The sequence below is a fragment of the Seriola aureovittata genome, chromosome 2, assembly GCF_021018895.1.
Source record: "Seriola aureovittata isolate HTS-2021-v1 ecotype China chromosome 2, ASM2101889v1, whole genome shotgun sequence".
Classification (NCBI taxonomy): domain Eukaryota; kingdom Metazoa; phylum Chordata; class Actinopteri; order Carangiformes; family Carangidae; genus Seriola; species Seriola aureovittata.
The window spans coordinates 1,454,576-1,480,809 of NC_079365.1; the positions used below are offsets into that span (position 1 = coordinate 1,454,576).

A 26,234-nucleotide genomic window follows, 5' to 3' on the forward strand; every position below is an offset into this window, starting at 1 on the left:
GGCTCATTGATTGATTTGAAGTATTTCCGTTGACCTTGAGTAGTTATCAGACTCACAAGCGTGGCAAAATTGCACTTCTGTGTGACGAAAGTTAAAGCGCTTTTTAATCGCCGCTGCCTCGCCCGTCTCGTTCTGCCTACCAACTGCTGGGCGACTGTGACGGAGCCGAGCGAGGGCAGGGGTCAGATTCAGTTGCTGATTGGGGGATTTGGGATTGTTGTCTTCACCACTGCTGTTCTTTGGTCATGGTTGGTGGGTGTGTGTGTGGTGGCGGTGGTGGTGGGGGGGGTGTAGTGGTGACAGAGAATGCCAGCAGACTAGTGTGTGGATGATGGAGCTGCCTTCATACCACTTGGCTGTCCGGGGACACTTCACCACTTTGCCGGCTCCGGTCACGAACTGCCGGCCCCACAGCCACAGCAAGTGAACAATATAATCAACGCTGACCTCAGTCAACACGCAAACTTAACTCCCTCAGCCCGTCAGACGTCTCGCTCTGCTCAAGTGCCTCCTACATGTGAGTAATATGGAGGACAAGGTTTAGATACCATCGTGGAAAATGTGAAAACCGTTAAACTATTATCTTAAATTTGAGACTGAGAACATAGAATCACAATTAACACAATTTGTTGACTGTTGGTAATAAATAAAAAAATGAAAATGGAAAGCTGGAAAAGTGTATTAATAATTTTAGCCTTATTTTAGTCAGGTTTATGATGATTTTTTTTGGGTGATATAGTTGAAATCAGATATTTAAAATCTGATACTGAGTCTGAAATCAATGTATGTCTAGATTCGAGCTCGTAAAATGAGTTGATTTATTGATTGATAGAAAAATAATAAGATGGCAAATGCACAACTACAATTATTTAACTCTAGATGTTGATTACAATTTTGAAAAATAAAAAAGTAATTAATAAATAAAATAAAATAATTTGTAAAATGACATAAAACATGATGTTATCATGTGATACAGATCCAATGAAAGACAAAAGTCCCATGATACATTCATGGACAATGGCTGAGAACCCTGCAACAACATGTTTTTTCTTACTGATACCCAATAAGAAAACTGTAACTCATTATACCATCAGATCAGATCAGTTTGCTGTTTCTGAAAGACGAGCGTCGGTTACCCTTCATCTACAACAATATGACTGCGACACCGCATCAACGTCCTCTTGTTGTTTTTCATGCCAGTAATCTCTTTTAGTTTGAAGCAACAGGATTACACATCCAACAGGAAAGAAAAAATAGTCATAGGTCGCAATAATTAAAAAAAGGCCAGCCAAGCAGGATAGGTTAGATTGACTGTGTGACTGTTCAAAACACGCTCTGAAAAGGTTTCACTTCCGTTTAATGAAGTCTGTAAGCAGCTTAGAGTCCTTGATAATTACTGAGAGGGAGCATTTTGTTTCGTTTCTTTCGGGTCTTAAATCCTCTGTGAGCATTCCCAGCGCCTTGTTGCTGGGAGGAAACAGCTAAGGACACTAAAGCCACGATCATCCCGAGAGGAGGGAAATGCAAGTTTAATGGAGACTTCTCCTTTGTCGGGTCCCGCTGGTTTATTGATGAGGGCCGGCAGGGTGAATTGATCGAGGACACACATGTCATCTCTGGGGTCTCTATCACCCTTTTACAGCCCCCTTCCATCCCTGTTTCCCTCCTCCTTGTTAAAAAGGGAGGTACGGTGGCATTTGTTTGATTAACTTGTCTGACAAAAGTGACAGCTGCTCACGGGCGTATGTGGATGAGTGGCCCAGTGCCGCTCCCTCTTTGTACATCTGTCAGAGCCGGAGCAGGGCGAGCGGGGTGAAAAGAGACAAATTGGACCCAAAAAGAAGGCCATTCACCTTCTCCAGACCCCCCTCTGGCGCTCCACCCCTTTATCCCATTCAGGTGCTCGGCGGGACCCTCAAGTGCTTGCTGGCTTATTCCATTTTCACTCCCCCTATAGAGTTCCCTGAGCCCACAAGTGTTTTAGCCCTCTTTTTCCTTCCCTCAATCCACCCCTAAGCGGCTCTTTGTAAGTAGAATGGCTCACTTTTCTCAGGGCCTGAAGCTGGCGGCTTTTTTTCTTTTTTTATTGTCCACCACAGAGCCTTTCTGTCGCTCATTGTATGTTTACTCAATGACTGGTCGCTGACCGTAATTCCAACTGTTTAGTTCCTCACAACATGAGCCCCCAACCCCCTGCACCCACCGCCCCAAATATACACCCATCCCTTCTCCAAACCACTGTGTTTTTATAAAGTTGCTCCTTATTTAGTCTCTCTTGTTCATTGAACTGACACTTACTGGTAGAAGGAGTTGGGTGTTTCGTAAGAGACCTAGATTGCCGCCCTGAAAAGAAACCCGGACCTGAGATAAACATTTACCTTTCTCCTGTGATGCTACGCTGGAGGTTGACTGCCATCCTGTTCCTTGGGCTCCTTAACCAGCTGTCTGGCTGAAATGCCCACTGAGCCTGTTTTGTTGCCGTCCCAGCTGTGCTCAGACCGTGGTCAATGGTCAGCTGCGGTTCACCTTTTGTGCCACCAGCACAATCAAAACAGTTTGAGAGCCGCGAGCTCGTTGAGCCCAAAACTTTACTGTAGTCCTACTTTCAGTCAGAGCCCCTACACTCCTTCCCTCTGCTCTGACATACCCAATGAATAGAGAGAGAGAGTCAGAGAACGGCGGTATCCACTGCAAGATGCAGATCCCCCTTTCTCGTCTGTCCACACTGAGGCAGATACATGTGAAAAGAGGTTGATGTGTCAAAATAGGTTGTGTTCACATCGTTTCCTGCCATCCACACACAAATGACAAAACCATAAGAACATCATTGAAGGGAAGGCATGATTATCCTGATGCACTACACACATGCCCACTGAAAAAGTAGTAATTCTCCTCCTTTCCATTAGGGCAATAACATGATCTCTTCCTAAAGGAGTCAAACAAAGTGCTGATCTGTCACCTGTTACCCAACGGCACAATCAAGGGAAACAATTTTTGTAACTTTCTGAAAGGGACAATCAGACACTTAACGTGATTGGCCAGCTGTGCAGCGGTATGACGGGAGCAGGCTCTGACAGCAAGTGCTTCATCCTGTCTTTTTACGTTTGGAACATTGACATTTGGATGACATGGATATGACCTAATCCAGTGGTTCCCAACCTTTTCCAACTCACGGCCACTTGAGAATCTCAAACGTGTTGGTGGACCACCTTCGACCAAGTATCAATATGAAATCAGGTCGAAAATATGTAGGAAGCTCAATTTTTCTTTTCTATTAGATGGTGAAGAGATCACTTGTCAATTCACAAATTCACCTGTCTCTTGATTTTGTTGCTAACCAGCTATCCATGTTGATACTGCAATTTTTACCATCAGAGTGAGTTAGCAAACAAGTACACAATGTGGTCTGGTATCATTGGCTTATGACAGTGATAGACCCTAATACAAGAAGAAAAAAACAAACATGTTGCAGTTATGTTCATTACATACATGTGCTGGCAATTTTTCTCGTCTATCATGTTTGAACGAGTCCATAACACCAAAGTCAGCAGCACAAGGTTGAAGTAATCTTCGGGCACCTTTGTCTTTATGAGATACATGACAGTAGACAGTAGACAGATCCCAGGACACCATGAAGCAGTGCATGACGTTAAATACATAGTACAAGTTTCATTCATTCGATCATATTTTCCTCTCTTGGTTCACAACAGAAATGGAAAGGAATGAAAAAGACTGATCAGATCATCGGTTTCCCTAAATGTTCATCTTTAGTCATGTTAACTAATGACATGATGGATATCCAGTAACTGCTGCTGTCACATCGGTATATTCAGTGTAATATATGACATCATTGATAAGAAAGTGGGGGTGTGAGTTACTATGGTAATTGAGTGTTGTCATCAATGGGCCTCTCTGTGGAGCTGGTGAGCAGGACTAGAATAGACCAGCAGTGGACTCAGGTAGGATTAGACGAACCCTTTGTCCAAACTGCATAATGTCTTGCAGTCAGATTTAAAGCCCCCTCCACCCTCCACTCACCACCCCCCCCTACAATTTTATCCTTATTTGTTTCCTCGTCTGTGTGAGTGTGCACATGTGGGTTATGTGTGTCCACCAGGGTAAGCATGTGTGTTTGAAAGAAGAAGTAATGTTGCTTTATGGCGCTCAGCAGCCTCCTTCTCCTTCACAAGGAAGCCTGTCACTTGGCATTAGTGTTGCCGCACCAGCAATCATCATTCCTTGCCTCCTGCTAATTGCAGACACAGCTGGGTCTCAGCAGGACATGCTTTCTCTCTCTCTCTTTCTCTCTCTCTCTCTCTCTCTCTCTCACACACACACACACACACACACACTCAGCTTGCATACACGGCCTTAGTGTAGCAATGACAATACAGACTTTTAATCTCTCGTGTAGAGTGGAGGGGTAGAGGGTCAGATATCCACACCGAGTGGTCAGCTAAAGGGGATTCCATCCATAGTCATTACTGCTGCTTAACTGTTAGTAATTGACAGTAATTAAAGTGTGAATGAGGTCAAGAATTTATTTGGAATATGGACTTTACTTCAATTTGTTTTGCATTCATATAAACATAGTTGTGCAGTCAGACTCTTCACTCACTTCATATAATTTCATTTCCTTGTTTGTTTGACCTAGTATGCTTTATTTGATCCTTTATTGTTAAGCACTTGTAAAGTATGAAGTAAACCAGTGCTCTTTCTGACAGGGGTATATTATATATATATATATATATATATATATTCAATCTATCAATCTATCTATCTATCTATCTATCTATCTATCTATCTATCTATCTATCTATCTATCTATCTATCTATCTCTCTGCTGGTGGTTTACAGGTATATGTGAAGAATGAATGCTGTAATAGCCACAGCTGTGAGTAATAACAGCTGTGTAATAACAGCTGCTCTGTTAATGTCAATGCCATCCTCTTCTCCTGCCTCCTTGTTCTCGGCCCTCAGCTCTTTCATCTCATCTCTGCTCTTTGGTTCTGGAGTGAGGTGGTCTGGAGAGTTTCTTCACCATTCAGCTGTGATGCTGATGTCAAGGTTTGTAGCTTCCTGTGGGCATCTCCCTTCACCGTTGCCTCCAGAATTTGTTTTACATTTGATCCACCTCCTGTCGGTGCATTGTGCTACGATCGCACACCAAGCTTCAGTAAAATGATGACATATTTTTCAGCTTCCCAACATTTAGCAAGTATGGGTGGACAGCACTGTTAAACTTTGTCAATGGTGTCTTTTAAAGTCTCTTCTGGATATCAGTGTAGGCCATGGCATAATGAAGGCTTACAACCGCATCAGCATTAGCCGCTGTTAGCAGCTACCATTCATAGCAGAGAAATCACTGTTTTACAAGCAAAGATGCCAACCACGCTTGTCAAAGCTACACACATCCATCCACACTTATCAGATGGAGGCTGTGATGCTCAGTTTCACAGTGTGCTAATTTAGATGGAGTAGGAGGAACAAGAAGAGTCCCAGTTGTTTTTGTATGGTTGTAAACGAAGACACTACAACAAAAGATGATGCATTACATTCAGCGCCAATGGTAAGAAATGGTCAGCACTTCCTGTCTCCTAAGTGGGCGTGGCTGCGATTGCTTGTTTATGTCAAAACATAACAACAATACAATACAGCAAAAGATACAGTTTGAATTTACACCTGATTTTGCTGCTTGTTTTTATCTGCTAGTTTAATATCTGATCAACACAGCACAAGATCATTTCAGTCAGATACTCTCAGTTTTCCCTCCAAAAACACTTCAATAATAATAATAATAACAATAATTATAATCGTTATGAAGCAAGGAAATACAAGTTTTATTTCAGTTTTAACTTTTAATTCATGGATGCACATATAGCAGCAGTGAAACCAGAACCAGCAGAGAGAAGAGATCTGTGCTGAGACAGAGACACGTCTCCAATAAAGTGAATTTTCTCCTGATTCGTCTGAAAAATTACATTTTAATGTCAGAATGTTCTGAAGATCTGTGGCTTGTGAAAAATTGATCAAATATTTAATTCGGTGACTATGAGGCCAAGGAATAATAATGTGCGATCAGGTTCACTCCTCCCATTGGCGTGAACAGACTCAGACCTGCTGCTGGTCTCCTGGGGGGGGGACGGACACACACACACATACATGGAAATGATTGTAAGTGCGCTGTCTCCTTTCTCAACTTACTCAACTGTCTCTGTTGTAAACAAGCATTCAGTGCATTTGATACCTGATGCATCAGACAGTATGGAGAATCAACACCCAGTCCTAACGTGAAAACTCCTGAAGTGTCACTAAGGGCATGAATCTTCCCTCATTCACAGTGAAGTGAAGGATTAGTGAGGGTCGACTGTACATCCACAGTCATTAGCATACCAGCAGGGTAGTTCATTAGCCACTGCTACTGTCTGCCATATGATCAGGGAATCAACAACCACTGTCTACATTTCTTAACCTGTGATCACTTTCATTATATCATCACATCATATTAACCCTTTCAACTACACACCTTTTGTCAAATTCAACCTGATATGCTATCATCAAATAAAATACACAACAAAATGTACAAAATTATCATTTAAATCTGTAACAGAACACGAACAAGACTAAGTGTCCAATGATAAATCTCAGTGCTTGCACACTCTCCTGTCAGTACTCAACATCTATTATGGTTTCTTACTCAGCCCTAAATTTAAACACACACACACACACACACACACACACACACACAAACCCACACAGCAGCAGCAGCAGAGGCAGAAAGAGGCAGAGTCCCAGGTTGCTTGTAATCCCTGTGTACCCCCTGTGGTGAGGCCCCTCCTCAGCTCCAACATTCCTGGCTCTCAGCAGCACAAAAGCTCCTGAGCGGCCCCACAAAGGAGGGGCCTCTGACCTAACAAATCGGTTGGCTTTCTAGGGGTTTTTGTGTGTGTGTGTCTGTATGTGTGTGTGTGTGTGTGTGTGTGTGTGTGTGTGTGTGTGTGCCTTATTAGCCCCTTTCACTCACATGCGCATTCATGGCGTCTTTAACCTACCTTTAATCAAAGCCCGTGTTTTCATCATTTTACAGTTTGCAGATGTTTTCGTACGTTTGTTAAACTCACATTTTAACGCTCCTTCTGAACTGATCCGTCTGAACTCGTTAAGCTTCTGCTGTAACTCTCAGATTTTTGTGTAGCAACTGAAGGGAGCTTGTTTTTGACCTCAGCACACCCCTAAGGGGTGGTCACCCTTCCTTTCATTAGGTATGTCTACCTGCTCTCCAGAGATATATTTCAATGTGCTCCACTGCCTTTTGTGATTTCTTTAAATGAAAAAACTCTGGATACCTGCATGAATGTGTTATCTCTGTAGTATTAACTATAAGCAGCACCCTGACCATATTACATGAACCTGTAAAACAAGCTGCGACCCCAATGTTAAGGCCACCAAGTAAGTGGTTTAGATGTTGTAGTGTCTGTAAATTGCCAAACAATTTCATGTGGATAAGAAATCTCTGTGGTTTTAACACCTCTGGAACTTCCTGAGAACTCCATGTGCACAGGTTTTGACCCATGCTGACATTTCTTTTAAAAAAGCAGAGCTCACAGATGACATGTCCGTCCTATGTATCTGAAGTTTACTGACGTTGACAGTGCACCTATGCACCAGTGAATAAACAAGAACGTCATGTAGAAGGTTGACCAAACTACAAGACAAGCAGGATTGAAGACTAACCTATCTGCCACCCACCTGCTGTAACTCCTGATTTTAGATAAAGATGTTAAAGCAACACAAAGCAACACAAAGCAAGTGTTGTGCACTGCTGCTAATGTAATAACTTCACAGTGAGTAAAGAGCAGCTACTCAGAAATACACTCACCTCAGTCAGAGGAGTGAAGAAGTGAAATTTGAAAATAGTTTGTGTTTATGTTCTAGGTCAAAGAACATGAATAACTGAACACAACATGTTCATGGTTCAGCAGATGAATTGGAAACACTGACAGGACTTTTAGTTTGTGATTCAGGTCTGACTTAAAGTTATAATCTGTAACTTTTCCAGGTTAAAATGACAAAAAACAACTAGACCTGTGTTCTACATGTTGTTGAGTTGTGTTCTTACATTTTCCCAAATGTTTCCATCAATTCTCGAACCAAAGAAATCTGCGATTTTAATCATGGTAACGTTTCATTGGTGTCCTGTCAGTGACATCATATCCTCTATGATCATGTGTCAGTGTGTTTGTCTGACAGAAGCTCAACATTGACTTTTATCTAGTTTTAAGCCACATACACTTTTTACACCTTGGTGGTTTTCAGCTCTATATTTGAACCAGATGAAGGATTTTAGGCGTTGGACGTCTGGATCTGAGAAACAAAGGTTAGCATCAATCTCAGCTCCAGCGCTTCCCTGAGTCTCTGTCCTCCGTACAGCGTCGCTCAAACACTGACTTTAAATGTCAAACTTTATTCAGTGTTTTAACGGTGTTAGAATCACCAGGGGTCAGATGCGTAAAACTCTCTTGATTCATGACTAAAACTATGTGTACACACAAAACCAGAAATATTCATACATATTCTTTTCATCAGAATTATGAAGCTGTGCGTTCGCATGGTTCCACTTTATTAATTGCACACAGGCGCACGAGCCTCGTTTCCACCCCCACAGTTAGCCATGAATGGATGAAGACCCTCAGTTAATCCATCAGTTTGTATAAAAACACTGTCTGTGCCACAAGTGATCCGACACAGAGAAGAAAGACGAGGAAGAAGAAGAATTTCACTGATTGTGAAACTGAGGTAAAAACATCATCAGTTTACTTTAGTACAGTCACTCTGATGTAAAGTCCTGTTTCACTCTGAACTTCATTTGGGACCAGAGAGTCTTAATGGTAATACTCCAGTCAGGCTCCAACACTGTGAGTAGTCAATATTCAAATAGTATCAAACAGTTACAGAATGACTCACAGTAAATAATAAGAATATTAAATGATGCTGAAGGAAACACTGAGAACAAACACAATTATTTCTGTTTATGAAATGTAAACATGTTATTTCTGTGTTAACAGTAAAACTTTACATTTCTGTGTGTACGCATCATTTCTGCATCTGGTCCCTGGTCTGTTTGTTGTGGAGAGGAGGACACCTCTGTGGATGATACAGCTCCTGGTAAAAACCTGCTGAACAAGTGACACTGAAGGAATCCATACCAAAGACAACAATCCCCATGATCCCATGCTACTCACGACATCACCCGCCTGTGTCTTTTTTTATTATTTTGACTGGGAGACCCCTAAGGTCAGAAGTTACAGACTGTGCGCTTGAGTTACCGTGGCTGCTTGTTAACTCTGCATGTGTGTGTCAGCTATGTTCCACACACGTCGGTCATGTCATCGTTTTAGTTTCAGTCAGGTCCATTTATCCGTCCTGATGACTCCTCACTGTGCTCTCAGACCAAGGTGAACGTTTCTGCTGATGCAGACTCACTGCAGCGCCGGTAAAAGTTGAAGCTGCAAGCTTTTTGTGTTGTTTGCCCTCTAATCTGAAAACACCAGTTCCCGTTCATGATACTCTGCAGTAAATATATGCAAAAGGGTCATGAAAGAGGTGAGTAGGTGGATGAGGAGGGGGAGAAGGAGAGGTGTGCCATTTTTTGCATCAGATCCTGCTGGTGGCAGGCCCCCCTGCCAAGCGCCATGCGAAGACTGGGGTGTGAATGCTGGCTTCAAGGCGCGGTTTGTGTGTGTGTGTGGCGGTGGGAGGGGGCTTTCAGTGGGATGGGTGGGTTGGTGTCAGATGGGGGCAGGAGGTCGCTCTGTCTCCCCGCTCTCACTCGAAGGGGGATGGACTGGCAGATGTATATGTGTGTATGTGGCGATGTGTGTATGTGTGTGTGGTGTTGTGCGGGATGTGCATGTCGCCTGTGTATAGGTAGGGGTTCAGCAGCGTGTCATGAGGTGACAAAACACACACAAATGCACACACAATGATAACGGGGTTGAAGGAGCGGAGGCCCTTCCTTCAGACGGAACTCGTTAGAATGTCACAGATTTGATCCCTGTCGAGTTATGGCATTATGTATTCAGAGCCATGTTACGCTTGTTTTGGCTGTCAGCGAGCGCTAGCCCCCCGCTGATCCCCATGCAGCCTAAAAAAGAGAGCTCGGGTGTATTCCTCTGTTCTGATCATTTTCTTTCTTTTCTTGCTTTTCCTGCCAAGACGAGCAAAGCACAAGGGGCCAATGCTGTTCACTTGACGAGCTCAGCGAGGGTCTGGGTGGCTTTTAAATTATCAACATGCAAATGCTGCAATGTCTTAATCCTGACCTGAAGGACTGTCAGCTCCTCAGAGGGTCTGAAGTGAAAGAGTCAGTTTGAAGAGCTCAGACAGTTACGTGTCAGAGAGGGTGAAAGGATCTCTGCAGAAATGGTGTAAAGAGCAGGGGTGGACAGTAAAAAAGTACCTTCTCTTCAGTACTGTAGTTCAGTATATTTTTCAGTATCTGTTCTTTACTTGAGATAAAGATACTTGAGCAACTTCTGACTTTCACTCCACTGCACTTATGGACAAATACTGTACTTTTGACTCCACCACATTTCAATGAAGTACTCTTACTTTGAAGCAGCTTTTAGTCAGTGAAATGAATTGTCTTTTATTTTGAAAATGTGACAGACCATACACTGTGTTCAACACAGGAAAAAAAACAGTCACAGTCAACTCCTCCACTGACAGTCATGTTTGAACCTGTCAGTGTCCTAACCATGGAGACGTTAGATAAAGATGAGGCAGAAGACTCTTCACCAGAGCACTAAGGCCTTATCTATAAGTTATAATCTGTAACTTTTCTACATCAAAATATCTAAGAACATATAGACCTGTGTTCTATATGTTGTTGAGTTGTGTTCTTACATTTTCCAAAATGTTTCCATCAATTCTCAAACCAGAGGAATCTGTGATTTTAATCATGGTAACATTTCACTGGTCACCTGTCAGTGACATCATATCCTCTATGATCATGTGTCAGTGTGTTTGTCTGACAGACGTTCAACATTGACTTTTATCTAGTTTAAAGCCACATACACTTTTTACACCTTTGTGAAGAGACGTCCTGTCCTGTGTCACTGAAGAGCGTCACTGAATCTCTGATTGTTAAAGTCAAACTGCTTTATGTTTGTTTCTACTGGTTTTAATCCCCTGGTGTGTTTGTTGTGGAGAGGAGGACACCTCTGTGGAGAATTCAGCTGCTGGTAAAAACCTGCTGAACGTCTGCTTCATAAGACAACAACTCCCATGATCCCGTTTCATGATCGCTATTAGGTCACCTAACTCATACCTCATAAAGACAAAGTAAAAACCGATTTTTTGAAATTTTGTAACATCACAGACAGAAGTGATGATTGGACATGATGTGTAAAGAAACACACCTGTCTCTATAAAGTCTCACAGCTGACAATTCAGATCAGAACATTGTGTTGAGGCCCAAAAACATTTCTCCTGCACTGAAAGTTCCTGAGAAGAACAGTGGTCTCCATCACTCTGACATGAAGAAGTTCGGAACAACCAGGACTCTTCTAGAGCTGGACCTGGACTAACTGAGACATCAGGGAGAAGAGAGGAGACCAAGACCCTGATGTTCTCTCTGACCTCCAGAGATCCTGTGTGGAGACGGGGAAACTTCCAGAAGAAGAAGTGTCGTCTCTGGTTTCCTCCAGCCAAACAGTTCAATCTGGGTTTCATCAGAACAACGTTCGGTTTTGTTGTTTAGGTTGGACAACTCAACAATTTTAACTGTGACAGTATCTTCATTTCCAGATTCCATTGTCTACTTTTAATTACTTTTATTTGTAGTGATTTATTTTGATGAATTTCTTTTTCAATGCATCCTCTGACAGAGAGACACAATGAACCTTGCTAATCTTCCTCAGCAGTAAGTCCTGTGGTTCATCCCATACGTCTGGATAATTATGATGACATTTTAAAGACGTTCAGGCAGTATGATTTAGATACACAAATCTGCATAGAAAAGGTTTTTTAATCTGTACAGCACGTAACCCCCCTTTCTTAGACTGGAGGAGTGAAAACTGTCTTAAACCAAGTTAAATATTTTTTCTCATGAGACTTCAAACCAGTCGTGAAGATATCTTCTCATGGCTCACTTTGTTTTTTTTTAAATGATGAAAGTGCTTCTACATTCAGACTGGCATTAAAAAGATCTTAAAGTTGTTGAAAATCGCAGGCATCGTGTGTACACAAGATGTCCCTGACAGACCTCCAAAATGCCAGTCATGGCAGCAAGAAGACTTGTGACCTAGCTGTCAAGCCTCTTTTTTTTTTCATATAAAATGAAGAGGAGTAAACAGGACACAAAATGGCTGCTGCAAAAAAAACGGCTGCAGATGGGAGCTGTGTGGCGTGGTGCAAAGTCTAAAGAATTGGGGAGAAGCGAAGGAGGAGTGGATGATGGCGGAGAGGGAGAGCAGCCAGTCAGCGGATCAGTCACTCCAGGCCTGGCCTCTCCGCAGGGGGTTGTGCTCGGGGCGAGATCACAGGCCTGCTGCCACGCCGAAGCCTTCACAGGCACACAGCGAAAGATAGGAAGCTGCTGGCACCGGGTCGCCTCACTGATTCACCCCAGCACTGCCTCGGCACAGCCGTGTTCCCCGCACTGGGCTTGACCTACATGTAGATCTGTTGTCTTCCTGTTCTCGTGGCCTCTGCAGGTCTGAAATACATAAAGGAATTATTGTTATTGATGATTAGCTGTTAGTCCAGATCAGGCATGTTGTGATATACCGGTAATGACGACAACCGTGATATTTAAACAATGAAATGTTGAAATCGGGTTAAACCACTTAATCCACTTGTGTTAATACACTCGTGCTTGAGTCTAATTCATTTGACGAAAAAAGAGACAAAACACAATACACAAAGGTAAAGATGAGTTTGTCTGACTATTATCATTTTGTTCAAATTTTCTCAAAATATTGTGGTAATATTGTTTTTGTGACTTTTCTTGGCCACAATCATCATGTGGTGAAAATCTGATCTCCTGACAGCCGTCCTCCAGACACACAAACTAATGCTCAGAAGGGTAAATTATCTTTAGCACAACTCAGTCCCTGCGTCTGGTTTCTCTCCACACCGAGTCTGAACTGACATCAAACCTGGAACTTTCTCCTTGGTTGAATTTAATGGATGATAGCGCTCATAAGTGGTTTTATCGCAAGGATAAAAATCTATCTTGTACAATTACCACTTGAAACACATACGCTCTCTTACCCCCCCCCCCCATCCACCCACCCCCCTTCCCTTCCCCTTCATTTCTTTCCCATTCTTCTCCAGCCCTGCATCCACTCCGCTGTGACCCTGACTCTTGAAAGTCAGTCGGCTTCTATTAGTATCAGCCCACGCTCATCATTATCCATCAATTAGACTGGCAACAGCCAGGGCCCACAGAGAAACATCTGCAGCCTCTCGGCTCAGTTCGTGCGCGGCTGCTGCGCTCTGAGCTCGCTGTGCCTCGCAGAGGTCGCTGTTTACAGGAGGCCTGTCGAAACAGAGCGGCACACTTCAAGGTTGAAGCTTTTAACACCTGTGCACATGACATGAGCAGTGTTGGGCCAGCTATGGTGCTATGACTGAACTGTTTCTGTTGCATCGCTGCAGCAAAAACGGACTGTTCTGAAATTCAGCCCTGGATGCTTCATCATATTCTCAGTCTTGTTTAGATTTAATCATATATTAGCTGAAATAAAATGAGCCTCTGTAAGAACTTACACATTCAGTATAAAACACTCAGGACTCTGAAGCGTGTGGTTTAAAAGCCTGCACCTTGGCAGATTGCTGTTACAACGGCGCAGTGTTTCAACCAGAGTTAGATTCTGTTTGTGGTCAGTTGGTCACATATTGTGACTGACCAGTAAGCCCAGTCCTGGCCAGTAAGCCCAGTCCTGGCCAGTAAGCCCAGTCCTGGCCAGTGAGTCCAGTCCTGACGAGTGAGCCCAGTCCAGTCTTTGTGAATCAGTGCTGAAATAACCGCACAAATCACAATGTCAGAAATATTTGATGTTATATGATGATTATATGAGTTTGTACACTCACTCTGCTTGTGTGTAACAGACATGTTGACACGTGTTACTCTCTTAACAATGCACCTTCAAATAACAGTGAAATACTGCGACACTGACTTTAGACCAGTTTTTCCCGGTCAATCACACAATCAATTTCTGCTGCCTCATGATAACAATGCATCATGCATCAACAGCGATCCTGACCACACCTCATTTTAAGACCATGACACTCATGGGTGCTCAGAAAGGTGCAAGTGTATTTGCTGTCTAAACAATGTGGGTGCTGGATGGGAAAATGAGAGCTGTGTCAGTCTGAAATTAACAAAGACACTTGCATTGCGCTTTGCGCTGCTTTGCGTCAGGTGTAAGATAGGGCCCTAATCTTCACATCACAGCCACCAGACTCCCATGGTTAATGCTCTAACTTCAGCTTGATATTGCTGTGATACTAAAGCACACTCATACAGTATCCACTCAAAGGTTCAACTATTTTACCTGAGGCAAAGTTCTCTGACAGCAGCTTGTGTCTAGTCCATATCAAAAATTTGAAAACTTCAATTGAAAAATAGGTTTTTACTAAAAGTGAATGTCATACAGATTAATAACATACATCCCTCTAGACCTCTCGCAAAAACGCAGCTCTACAAAGCTCATTAGCTATGCGATTCAAAGAAGAGATCAATAGCTAAATATAATGAACCACTCACAGTGCACCATCAGGACAGGCAAACCAGGCAAATGCTAGGGTCCCCTAAGGTGAAAGGGGGGCACCCGATGACTCCTCATATTGGTACATTTTGCAATGACAACTATAAACTATAACTATAAAGACATAAAGACACTGTGCAGTTCCCTGCTGTTGCCCTGACTATGTGTGCTGTAGCGTCTACACATTGCCTGCATGTGAGGGGAGATCTGAAAATTGTGGTGTCTGCCAATTGTCTCCTTTTGTGGGGTGGGGGGTTCTTCAATGGACTTCTTTGCCAGAGTCTAGGATCACTGGAACCACTCTAGACTCACAAACAGATGACATTTAAAAGTTTATATTCACTAATTTAGTATCAATAAAGCACAAACAAACCTGTGTTTGGCAGATTAAACAAAGAGTTTTCTTTACTTGGTTACTTACTTATTTTACAGGTTCTGAAACAGACTTATATAATACAATATGTGACTGTAGACCAGGCTGTACGCAGAGCATTTGACTACATTACATTACATCCATCTGATGTCTCTGTCCAAAAGTGTATTCATACTCCTTAAAGGAAGCACTTCCTGTCATCAAAAACTGTAATTCTACCTAACAAGGAAGTTTGCTGTCCTTTCCTTTACATTGATGAAGAGCTATAACCAAGTCATGTTTAACCAAGTCCATTTTCCACCTCATTTGACTTCCTGTAGCTTTGGCCATGTTACAGCGGTACAATAGGTCCAGTCTTGCTGGGGATATTGGCACCAGTTGGACTCAACTCAGAACTGTCATTAGCCCAGTTTCCTGCAGTTCTCCAGCTGAATGAGCCAATATCATTGAACATATTTATACTTATATGTTGTACTCAAGCTAGGGTTGCCACCTTATATGTGAAAAAATAAGCCTAACGACAATGTAGCCTAATGTTGATTTACAACTAATATTAGAGAAGAAAGGCAGGAAGAGAAGATGACCCGTAATTGAAAACAAAATGCTGTGTCCTGTATTGAATCAATACGCAACGCAGCATTTTATTTTCAAATACGGGACGATCCCGTATTATACAGGACGAGTGGCAAAGTTAACTCAAGCCCTCTTTCCCCTGAATAACTTACTTTTCTGACATTAGAAGACTGAAGAGACACGTGTCAGTCGTTAAAGAGAGAGCCCACAGTTCTCAAAGGCAAACACAGTCTGGAACATATTGCTAAACTGACAACTAAAAGATCCTTTGCATGCACTTTGACAAGTCAGTGGCAGTTTCAGAACATGTAGCTGTGTGCCAAGAGCATATCAAGCCTTACTCTTCATTAGCATCTCCATTAACTGACGCCTCGTGGGCTGCTGGATCTTCCCGGGGTCCACACTCCAGACTTAAATAGATGCTAAGCCTGTGGGACTATATCTGATGGAGACCCACATGACAAGAGCAGAAGCTGTTTCCTAAGCTTGGGTCCCAGGCAACACTGTGTGGGCATCAGCGAGCTGCAGCAGAACAACCCCCTGCTGTAGAGAAGACTGCTCTGTGCTGAAGAGGCCGTGTGAGTTTTGCTGCTGAGGATCTGTCAGCTTCATCCCTCTGGGCTCCCCCTCACAACCACAAGGAAACTGTGTCATGATGATACACTGCGAGGATGACATCACATGCTTTTTCTGCCAAATACACTATGAGCAAGTCAGTGGATTACAGATGCTAATTTCTAGGGTTGTGAATTCATTGCTCTGTGCGTTAAAATGCTGCATTTGATGGGTGTGTGCTCAAGGTAACAAGCTTTGAGTGCATCAGATGGTGATATCTATTGTGTGTGTGTTTGTGCGTGTGTGTGTGTTGCAGCAATGGTACACCAGCACTATGAACCTTATAGGAACGTGGCTGACCGACCGTATGGACCTTCAGCTCCATGTTTATCAGTTGAAGATTCTCATCAGGATCGTGAAGGTGAGAACAGCTGCTCACACGTTTCTAAACCACAGATCCAGATGCAAACATAATATTTCTGTAAGCTACTGTTCTATAAATGTTCTTAAGAAACAACAAGAAAGATAAAAAATAAGTGACTCTATTATAACAGAATAACATTTTACTGCTGCTCCCACATAATTTGATGTTATTATTATTGAGTGAGGTCTTTAACAGTTAACAGTGATACTGTACCGGAGATAAAACATCTGAGATAAACATGTGTAAGCAGGTTTTGCAGTGTCATTGTTATATATTTGATTATTTGAATTTGCATATTTTTGAATGTTTCAGAAGGAAAAATACTTTTTTGGTTTTGATCAAGCTGCTTTTATACTACTGTTGTACTTTTTACTCCACCATATTTATTTGACAACTATAGTTAATTGTTTTATTACAGATTTTACATGTATAGAATAACATCATGTCACAAAATATTATATATTGGATTACATTACCCAACACCACAACCCAACAATACTTCCTCCAACCTAAACAGCCACATAGGTCATGTGTCTCTACCCTCTGAGAAAGGATGAAATCTTGAATCAGCCTCGGTACAGCAGCAGGATTCATCCTGCCGCAGATAAAGTGTTAAAAAATAAATAACTAGCCTTTTTATTGTTTTTGTCATTTGAACTTCAACATGTCCTGGAAAGACAGATGCTAGCTGTGTCCCAATTCAGGGGCGACATCTTTGAAGGCTGCATTTTTAAGACTGTCCCATTTCAAAGACTTCTTCAAATTTAGCCGACAAATGTGTCCGTTGTTTCCCGGGCAACAAAGGATATGGGTGGATCCTTCGCAGTCCAACGTATCCCAAGATTGAATGCACGCCAGTGATGAATCACTTTCCAAACAAGAATAGGACTCTGCAGATAAAGCAGCAGTTGAGGATAAATGCGAAATCCTCCGTGTCCCAGACGTCTCATTTGGTTTTGTCTGACCACTAGATGTCACTTGATAAAGTAACTATGGGTCATGATAAGCTGCTGGCACGATACTGGGTACATTTTAATGCATCAGTAATAATAATACAATTTGAGGTTACATATTATGATGAGGCATTGAGAGGTTGAAGATATTATTCTTATATCACATCCCTTCTTCATGAAGGTGCCCTGAAATAAAAGTAGGCATGATCCCTCCCTGGCTACCCATACATTTTCAATGCAGGATTTTTTATAACACTCTCAAATGATCAAATCACCCATTCTCAATCAAACATTGATTGATTTCCACCTGTCGTGTGGTTGACTCAGAAACTCTTCATAAAGAGAATAAAGAAGTGAAATCTTCCATCATTCAAATCATTTCAGCTGAAATCCTGGAGGAAACAGGAGACGTGACCTATTTCAGTTGGATGTCTACGTTCAGTGATATAAAGTGAGGTGATGATATCAAAACACAATGATGACACAAGCAACAAGATCCTTGTTCAAGTCTGGGCGCCGTAATATAAAACCAGTTGGAAGTATATTCCTCTATATTTCCCTCTCTGTATATATGTCATAATGAGCCACTGAGCCACCCCTTTTCCTGCTGTAATGTCTTTCAGAGCACAAACACTGTAAACACACCTGTCACCTGTCCAGCACGGTGCTGTTAAACCAGAAATACCACAGCTACTCTGTGTTCAGATGTGAACGAGTGACCTGCAGCCCTGAAATAAGTTTTAAAAACACACAATCACAAATCGAAGCATCTGACACAAGCACAAACCCGGGGAGGAGACAAGACAGATCTGTTTTACCAGTTCGCAAAGCAACTAAAAGCTCACTCTTCCTCCTCTGCGTCTGTGTGTGTGCATGTGATAACATCACTCATCGCAGTTGTGGGTGACCTCAGTCTGAAAAGAAATACAAACTCCACTGGCAGTGGAAAAGGGGTCAATCGGCTTTTATTAGCGGGTTTACACGCCTTTAAAAAACCCACTTACACCTGATAACTTTGGTTGAAAAAGCATAGAAATCCCATTCTGGAGGACACACTGCCGTGTCCCTCACTGCCTTTGGTGTCTCAAAGTTGGAAGTTCAGATTTAGCCACAGGTTCAGGGGCCACATCCTGTCAATGAGTCATTAAAGTGTCATTAAACAGAGACTTTAACTCCTTTTATATACCGATGTAGTCGAACTGGAGACGAGTGAGCAGCTCGAGGTGCAGGAACTTTCCCCAGGAACCAGAAACCTTTTAAAGAACTATGCACGTTTCCACCGCAGGAACCAGGGTCTAAATTTAGTTCCGGGGTAACTGATCGACCCCCAAAATCCCTGGTCGGGGGGTAGTACTTTCCAAAGGTTCAGGAACTCAGGGGTGTGGTCTGTCTGGTATAGTACTCGCTGCATTTTATTTCATGTTCAAAAGTCCGCAGTGAGCGAGCGAACACATTTTCCACACCGCGAAACAGGTCCAGGAGAAGGTAAAAAAACTGAAACAGAGCGTCAAAAAACTAAAGGACCACAACAATCGGAGTGGCGAGGGGCCACCCGTCACGTATAATAGGCTATCATCCCGTGTTTGAAAATAAAATCCTGCGTCCTGGTATTGAATATATACTATACTACTGCTTATCCCGTATTTTCGTTCATGTTATGTCCTCAAAGTGCTGTGAATAATGTAATGTCAAGTAATAATGTTTCATAATCTTCTGTGGTGGAAATGCAGACAACAATAGGCCACAGGAACCTTTCGGTTCCTGAAGAAAAGATTTAATAAAAAAGACAAACTGACAATTCACATTGACATACGTATTCACGCTTTACTGAGGACTTAGTTGAAGCAGCTTTGGTTGAGATTACAACCTGAAAAAAGTGAAGGGGTCTGAAGACTTTCTGAATGCACTGTGCATCCACCGGAGTGAAGTAGCTTCATTCTAGACTTATAATCCTGTGTTAATCAAATTTAAAAAAATTTTAAAAATGTTTACTGCCCTGTGTTTATGTGAGTTAAAAAATACACCAACCAATACATTGGTATTCATAATAGTCCTAGATTTTTTGTTTTTCATTCTTACCAATATCTTATGGGTTCACATCTGTGTGTCTGGTACAGAAATATGTCCAGGATGTTTAGTGTTCAGCATAGACCAAACACTGGAAGTATCTGAGTCTCACAAAACCTCTGACGTCTTTTCTCGATTGCCTTTGCCAACTGCTTCTGATTCTTTTGTTTGTGACAGAAAAAGTACCGTGACTTCCGCCTTCAAGGGGTGCTGGACTCCACATTAAACAGTAAGATGTATGAAACCGTGAGAAACCGGCTGACCCTGGAAGAAACCACTGCCTCAGTGAGGGAAGGAGGGATGCAGGGCATTTCCATGAAGGACAGTGATGAAGAGGACAACGATAACTAGATCCAAAGGCCTGGAAATGTCGAGGATACAGCTTTTCAGAGAGTGGTGTACTGCCGGACACCCATACAGCCTTTCCATGAGGTCCAAACAGACTGACCCAAAATCCAACTTGTTCCCTCCATCGTTTGCTTTGTCAGTTTTCATCCTGTAATAGTTCCACCTTTCTGTCAGAATTCATACCAGAAGAAAATGCATTTTGTGTCTGTAAACACCTGTAAGACCTGAGTGTGTCCTCTCACTGCTCATCAAGCTTTAAACAGCCAAGAACTGAAGGATCAATCAATCACTGATCGATATTAAGTGACGTGAGCAAATAAGTTCTGAGAGTAAAAAGAGGCCACAACATGTCAGTAGCACAAATGTGACCAGGAGCACTCACCATGCAAAACAGCCTTAAATAAGATCATAATGAAGGCAGGTGCATCTATATCAGTTTTTTGAAGGCATGAAAAATATGACATTGTACCTTCATGTCTGTCAACAGTCTCTGTACTGGAGCTTTGCTGTTGCTTCTCTCTCACATTCAGAAAAGTACTCGACTCGAAATTATGAAACTGATAAAATCAGTCCGTTTTTTTTTTGTGTTGTTGTTTTTTTGGAAGCCTGCTAACAAATGCATGATCAACTTATCACTGAAGTCATATGGGACTAAATGGGACTGATGGTTTTAGATTAGACTGACCATCCAAAAAAAAACAAAAACAAAGAAAAAAAAAAAACAAGGTTAAAACTAAAAAATATATTTCTGGAGCAATACGGACAAACCATTCTGTTCCCAAGTTTATGAACAAGTCTCTGACTGTGTCTTCGTGTTACACTAGAAAATGTTGCATTGTGGTGAAGGTTGTGGAAATGGTCTCCTATTAGTTTCTTTGTAATGGATCTGCATCATTTCTAAACCTTGAAATCTAGATTTTTTTTTTTTTTTAAATCATGTGGTGTGATAAAATGTGAAGGTGATGGTTTCTGTCTACGACGGCCCAGAGAGCTCAATGCACTGCCGCTTAAGAAAACACAACAGGCAAACAGACGAAACAGAAACAAATTCAAGTTGATCAATTTGACAACACATGAGCTGCAAATACTCACAACACAACAGCAGTGTTTCCAGGGGACACTAAAAAGTGATGCGCCCAGCTGAAACACACTTGTTCAATGCTTTTTGACTTTTGAAGTTAAAGTTCATCGCAGCCAGGTTCATCACTTTTTAGTGTCCCCTGGAAACACTTCCATTGCATTGTGAGTATTTGCAGCATGTCTTTTATCAAAGTGAGGAAGATGTTTTCTGAATTCACTCGTGTTTTGTGTGTGTTGAGCTCTCTGGGCCACCATAGTTCTCAGCCTGATGTTTCTCTAAAAAGACTGAAATCCAAAAGAAATCAATTGCATAGTAAAATATATATAGAAATAAAGTTGATAAATCTAGTCATTTTAATGACACAGTGACATAAATAGGTGTTAGCTTGCTTATTGCATCAATTCCAAAGTGCAACTTTCACCCAGAATGCTTTGGTAGTAGTGCTAGAAATGCTAGTCAGGTTAGCCAGGCTCAGGGAGTGTTATCAGTTTGGAAAATAGAAATAAAAAGATTAGAGCTGGAAGAGTCTCCTGTGTCTTTGGGAATGTTACAGTTTCTCAGCAAGTTACAGCAACACTGGAACAAAAGCGGTGAATGGCATGAGACCTGTGCGTCGATCTTCTTTAACTTAGGTTTGGTACAGTTCTGGAAACACTTGAAACATCCTAAGGCATCAGTAGAGTTTGTCTGTTACTGAAACAAGGTAAAACTGAACTGGGAAGTTTGTTCTACTTGACTTGACACAAACAGCCGCTCACTGTGGATTCAAACTGCACTAAAGTAAAAGGCTGCTGTTGCAGACATTACCTGGATACTTCAGTATAGAGGTAGTGCTGTAGTCTGCTGCGTCCCCTCAGTCTGACACTCAAGTCCTAACAGCAGCTACCATGTTAATTATGTCCTATAAACAGGTTGACAGAACAAACAACCAGTAGTAGTGTAAACATTTTAAATTAATGCTGAGCTTTGTGACGATGAAAAGGTCAATGACTCAAAAAGGATTCATCCTCCATCATGGCCACAGAAAAACATTAGTTCAAGTACAGATGGATGGACGACTGATAAGCTGACTGATGCTTCCACACTAATACGTTTTCAGTTTGAAAATGCGTCTTAAAACAAAAACAGCCTCTGTCCTGGCGACCGTTTTAGCAAATCAAAACGGGGTCAGCAGCGTTTCCACAAGTCTCTGTTTTAGCGGCTCTGGACAAGTGTGGACACCAGGTGTAAACGTAGCAAATGAGATTTAAAACTAAAATGTAGTAGCTTGGATGTAGCCTCGCACTGACATTAACGAGGCCAAACCTCAACTTTATTTAACATAGCATTAGCATAATCAACCTAAGTATGTCGATGACATCAGATCAATCTGAATTATTGTGATAAGTGACATCAGTTTTAAACTTGCACAATGAGCCAAATTATTAACCTTTAAGAACATCAAGATTATTTGCATGACAAAGACGTGAGAAATTGTTCACAGGGAAAATGAAGGTGTACATTTATTGAGAAGAACAAGGGGAGTGGTTTGAGTTTTGGAGGATGCTGAATTAAAGAGGTTGGGCTCCCTGATGGCTTCATTATATGTAATCAGCGATGTCATCAAACTGTATGTTTTATTTTACCACTGGCTCGTGTGATGCCACCAGTTCTTCCATCAGAGAGTGAGAGGGAGGCATTTATCCTTTACAAAGAATGTGATAGTGTCACTAATTTTAGACTTATGTCAAACTGCCTCCAGATGAATCAGTGACAACACAAGCTTTGTATCGTTGTTGAAAAAGACATTAACTGCCTGTGGTCTCACTTTTTCAAACGTTTGATCTCTACATCGACACCTCTGACGTTTTATTGAACTTTATTTTGGCGGGAAGAAATGTAAGCAAGGCAATACACATATAATGGTTTGATCACACTGCTGTCTTCTTTTCAGTTTTAAAACAAATGTTTAAATATCACTGTGTATGTTTGAGATCTTTTACCTATGTTCCTGTTCTGTATGTATGATGGAGCTAATCCACATTTTTATTATGGATGATGGGAAGTGAAGTCTACCTGTACTTTCCCTCTGTAAGCTGTTCTATACTGTACCTCTAGAGCCATGTGTCGTCCTGTATGCAAGTACTGCATGTCCCCAGTATTCACCCCCCCAAAGTATTTTCGCTCCATGTGTGAAGTTATCATGCTTCTGCCCTCTAGAAGATCCCACTGAGGCCAAGAACATTTAAATAAAGGTGAATGTGGAAAGAGCTTGTCGCTTCGTTCTTTGTTGTTGCGGTTGACTGAAGAGAAATCAGCTGACAGAGATGTTGTGTCAGCAGGCTGAAAAAATACATATTTGTTAATCCGTGGCCCTGACACCACCCCACTCCCCCTCCCCTCCCACACACACACACACACACACACACACACACCACTTCCCCTCCTTTCTTAAGAAAGAGAGTCTGAGATTAATGCAGTGGATTAAAGCATCAGGCATCTTGAGAGTTGATATTAATGTCCAGAAGGAGATTGAAAGAATCAAATCAGCAATGACCAAAATCAAATCAAAAGCCCAAGATGGAAGCTAAGACTAAAGTCTGGAGGATTACATATAATATAGTCCCAAATTAAAGGAAGACAGAATATCTTTTAATTATTTTATAGAGGGGGGGGGGGCAAATCCTTCTTAGAACAGAGGAAAACTAGATTTTGGATGAGAGCGGTGGAAATGAGGTAAACTTCTCTCTGGAAGATGCTTGTTGCAAAAACAAGTTTATTCCTGTGCTTCAGTATGAAAAATCAATTACTATTGTAATATTTAACTTGATAATAACATGAGCAGCCAGGAGAATCCAGTGATGGGGATTTATACTTTATTATGTGTTATATATTGTTATTATGTACACTTCACAAAAAATAACAACCAGTCCCCGAACCAGAGCAACCGAGCCTCTGATACGACCCAGAGGAGCGTCTCCTCAAATAGTGCCCCGAAGGCGGCAGGCATCCTGGACCTTGGCTGTCATGGTTAAAATCATAAACATGGAAAGTACTGAGAGCGCAGTACCTACCTTTGTCACCATGGTTACTATAACAACAGTCGTGGCTTGGTAAGGTGTAGGCACTAAAACTGCTGGGTTAGGTTTAGGGAAAAGATTGTGTCTCAGTTCAAGAAGCCACAGTCTACGAATGTGTGGCCTTCGCAGTCCACAAGGGCCAGACCGAAATCAGATGGTCTGGTCTACGGATCATTTACACTTTGAATTGGGACACAGATCATGATTTGGGTTAAAATGAGTACTTCCCTCAACATTATCTGTGTTGTCATGGTTACAATAATAACAACGTGGTTAACTTTTTTGAACAGTCATGGATAATAGAAACAACGTAAACTGCTACTTTCACATGGGAATCGAACACCGCTCTCCTGACATGGACTTCGTCTCTCTTTATGCTACGTCAGCGCACTCTTCCCTTTGCTCCTGACATGATTACTACCACCACTAGATGATGCCTAGCAACAAACGTAACTATGGGTCATAATAAGCTGCTGCACAGACGAGCTATAGGCTCATGTTTTACAGGACGACTGTCTCATCTAGTGATAGTGGTTGAGAGATTGTGTATGCTTTATTGTGTGTTACATATTGTTTATTGTGTATATTTTACAAATTAGACATTTACAGGTAAAGTGGAAAAATAATGTAGACTCTGTTTAAAATGTGTAAAATGATGTTAATGTGGTTCTGGCTTCTAAGAGAACTAAAAACCACTTTCAGACACCACACAGTGAGTGTGAATTCACACTTTTCACATTCACATTTTTTTTAAATTTCAGTTTGCAAACAAGGTTCATTAGAATAGATTTGAAATTAAACTTATATTTCAAAGGTTGTTCTTCCATTTTTCTTTGGTTATTATTCTGCTGGTTCCTTAAATCATCATATGATTCAATATCATACGTCTCACATGCTCAGAGGCTGCAGAAAAGAAAAGAGAAAGGGGTGTGTGAGTTAAAGCAGCAGAGAGTCCACATGCTCTTGACCTTAATTGTCTCTACAGAGGCTCTTCCTTCATATCCTATACATATGAGAATGATCAACAGCAAACACACAAAGCAGGCCACCTATTTTAAAATCCAATCTGCCGTCTTGGTGAGCCGCCTCGGAATATCATTCATTTAATTTCCCCGTGAATATCCAGACACGATTGGGCAGTTCTGTGTGAGAGGCTACACCAAGACGGATTAATGGGCCTGGAGTTTTATACCGGCACGATCTGAGCTGCTTTGGCTTTTAAGCTCCAATCAAGTGGGGAAATGGGAAATGATAACTGTATCAAAATAAAAAGAATCTCCAACTGACCATCACAGCAAGAACTGGCCCCGAGTCTTTGCACTGACAGGCCACTGCTGTACTGTGGGGAGTCCTGCAGTAATGTGGATGTGAGAACAAGCCGTTCCGACACATTGAGTCCATCAAGCCATCTCCGACATGTTACGTGTGGATAATGACAACAGGAAAATGAAAAGATGAAGATGGAAATCAGCCCGTGTGTAGACGTTCAAGCTGCCAGATAAATTGGTGTGTGATTTGTTGTGAAGAGGCATTTCATTTACGTTGCTTTGCACAGTGTCCTTTAAGGTAAACAGCATCAAAACAGAGCAGGCCCACGGCCCAGGAGACGTGGATATTTTTGTACGGCTGCTTTGCGTGCCAGAAGTGTCAAAATTGCCTGCCATTTGAGAGGGCAGGTAGATGTCAGATCCGTTTAATAAAAGCGGCCCCCAAAGCCTCTTATGTTTCCCTCCCCATGCACCAAAACCTTCTTATTGTGGCCTTAAGAGGGGACAACAAGCCCACTGATTAATTTTAGATCTTTTCCATGAAAAGAATGGCTTACAGTTTAAAGCAATCTCACACAATGTTCAGGGAAGACATGGGGGCAGATTGTGTTATACGTCAGGGATGAATATTACACAGGACTGTCTGTCCTGTTTCATGGCCGTATACAGTAAAAGCCCATATGGGGATCAACAGTATCACAGTCTTAAACTGGGACTGCTGAGGCCACTGTTATTATTAGATGGATGTCAGGAGTTAAT

At 41.9% G+C, this 26,234-nt stretch overlaps 1 protein-coding gene across 3 annotated transcripts in view; it reads left to right on the forward strand.

The window, feature by feature from the left end:
- Positions 1–23,398, forward strand: part of cadpsa (Ca2+-dependent activator protein for secretion a) — a 205,561-nt gene extending 182,163 nt beyond the window's left edge. For all 3 annotated transcript variants that reach the window (XM_056394806.1, XM_056394789.1, XM_056394798.1), the window contains 2 exons: positions 16,592–16,696; positions 19,897–23,398. In XM_056394806.1, coding sequence (XP_056250781.1) covers positions 16,592–16,696; positions 19,897–20,070 — 279 coding nt within the window. In that variant the 3' untranslated portion in view covers positions 20,071–23,398. The remainder of the gene's footprint in view (positions 1–16,591; positions 16,697–19,896) is intronic.
- The last annotated feature ends 2,836 nt before the right edge of the window (positions 23,399–26,234 follow it).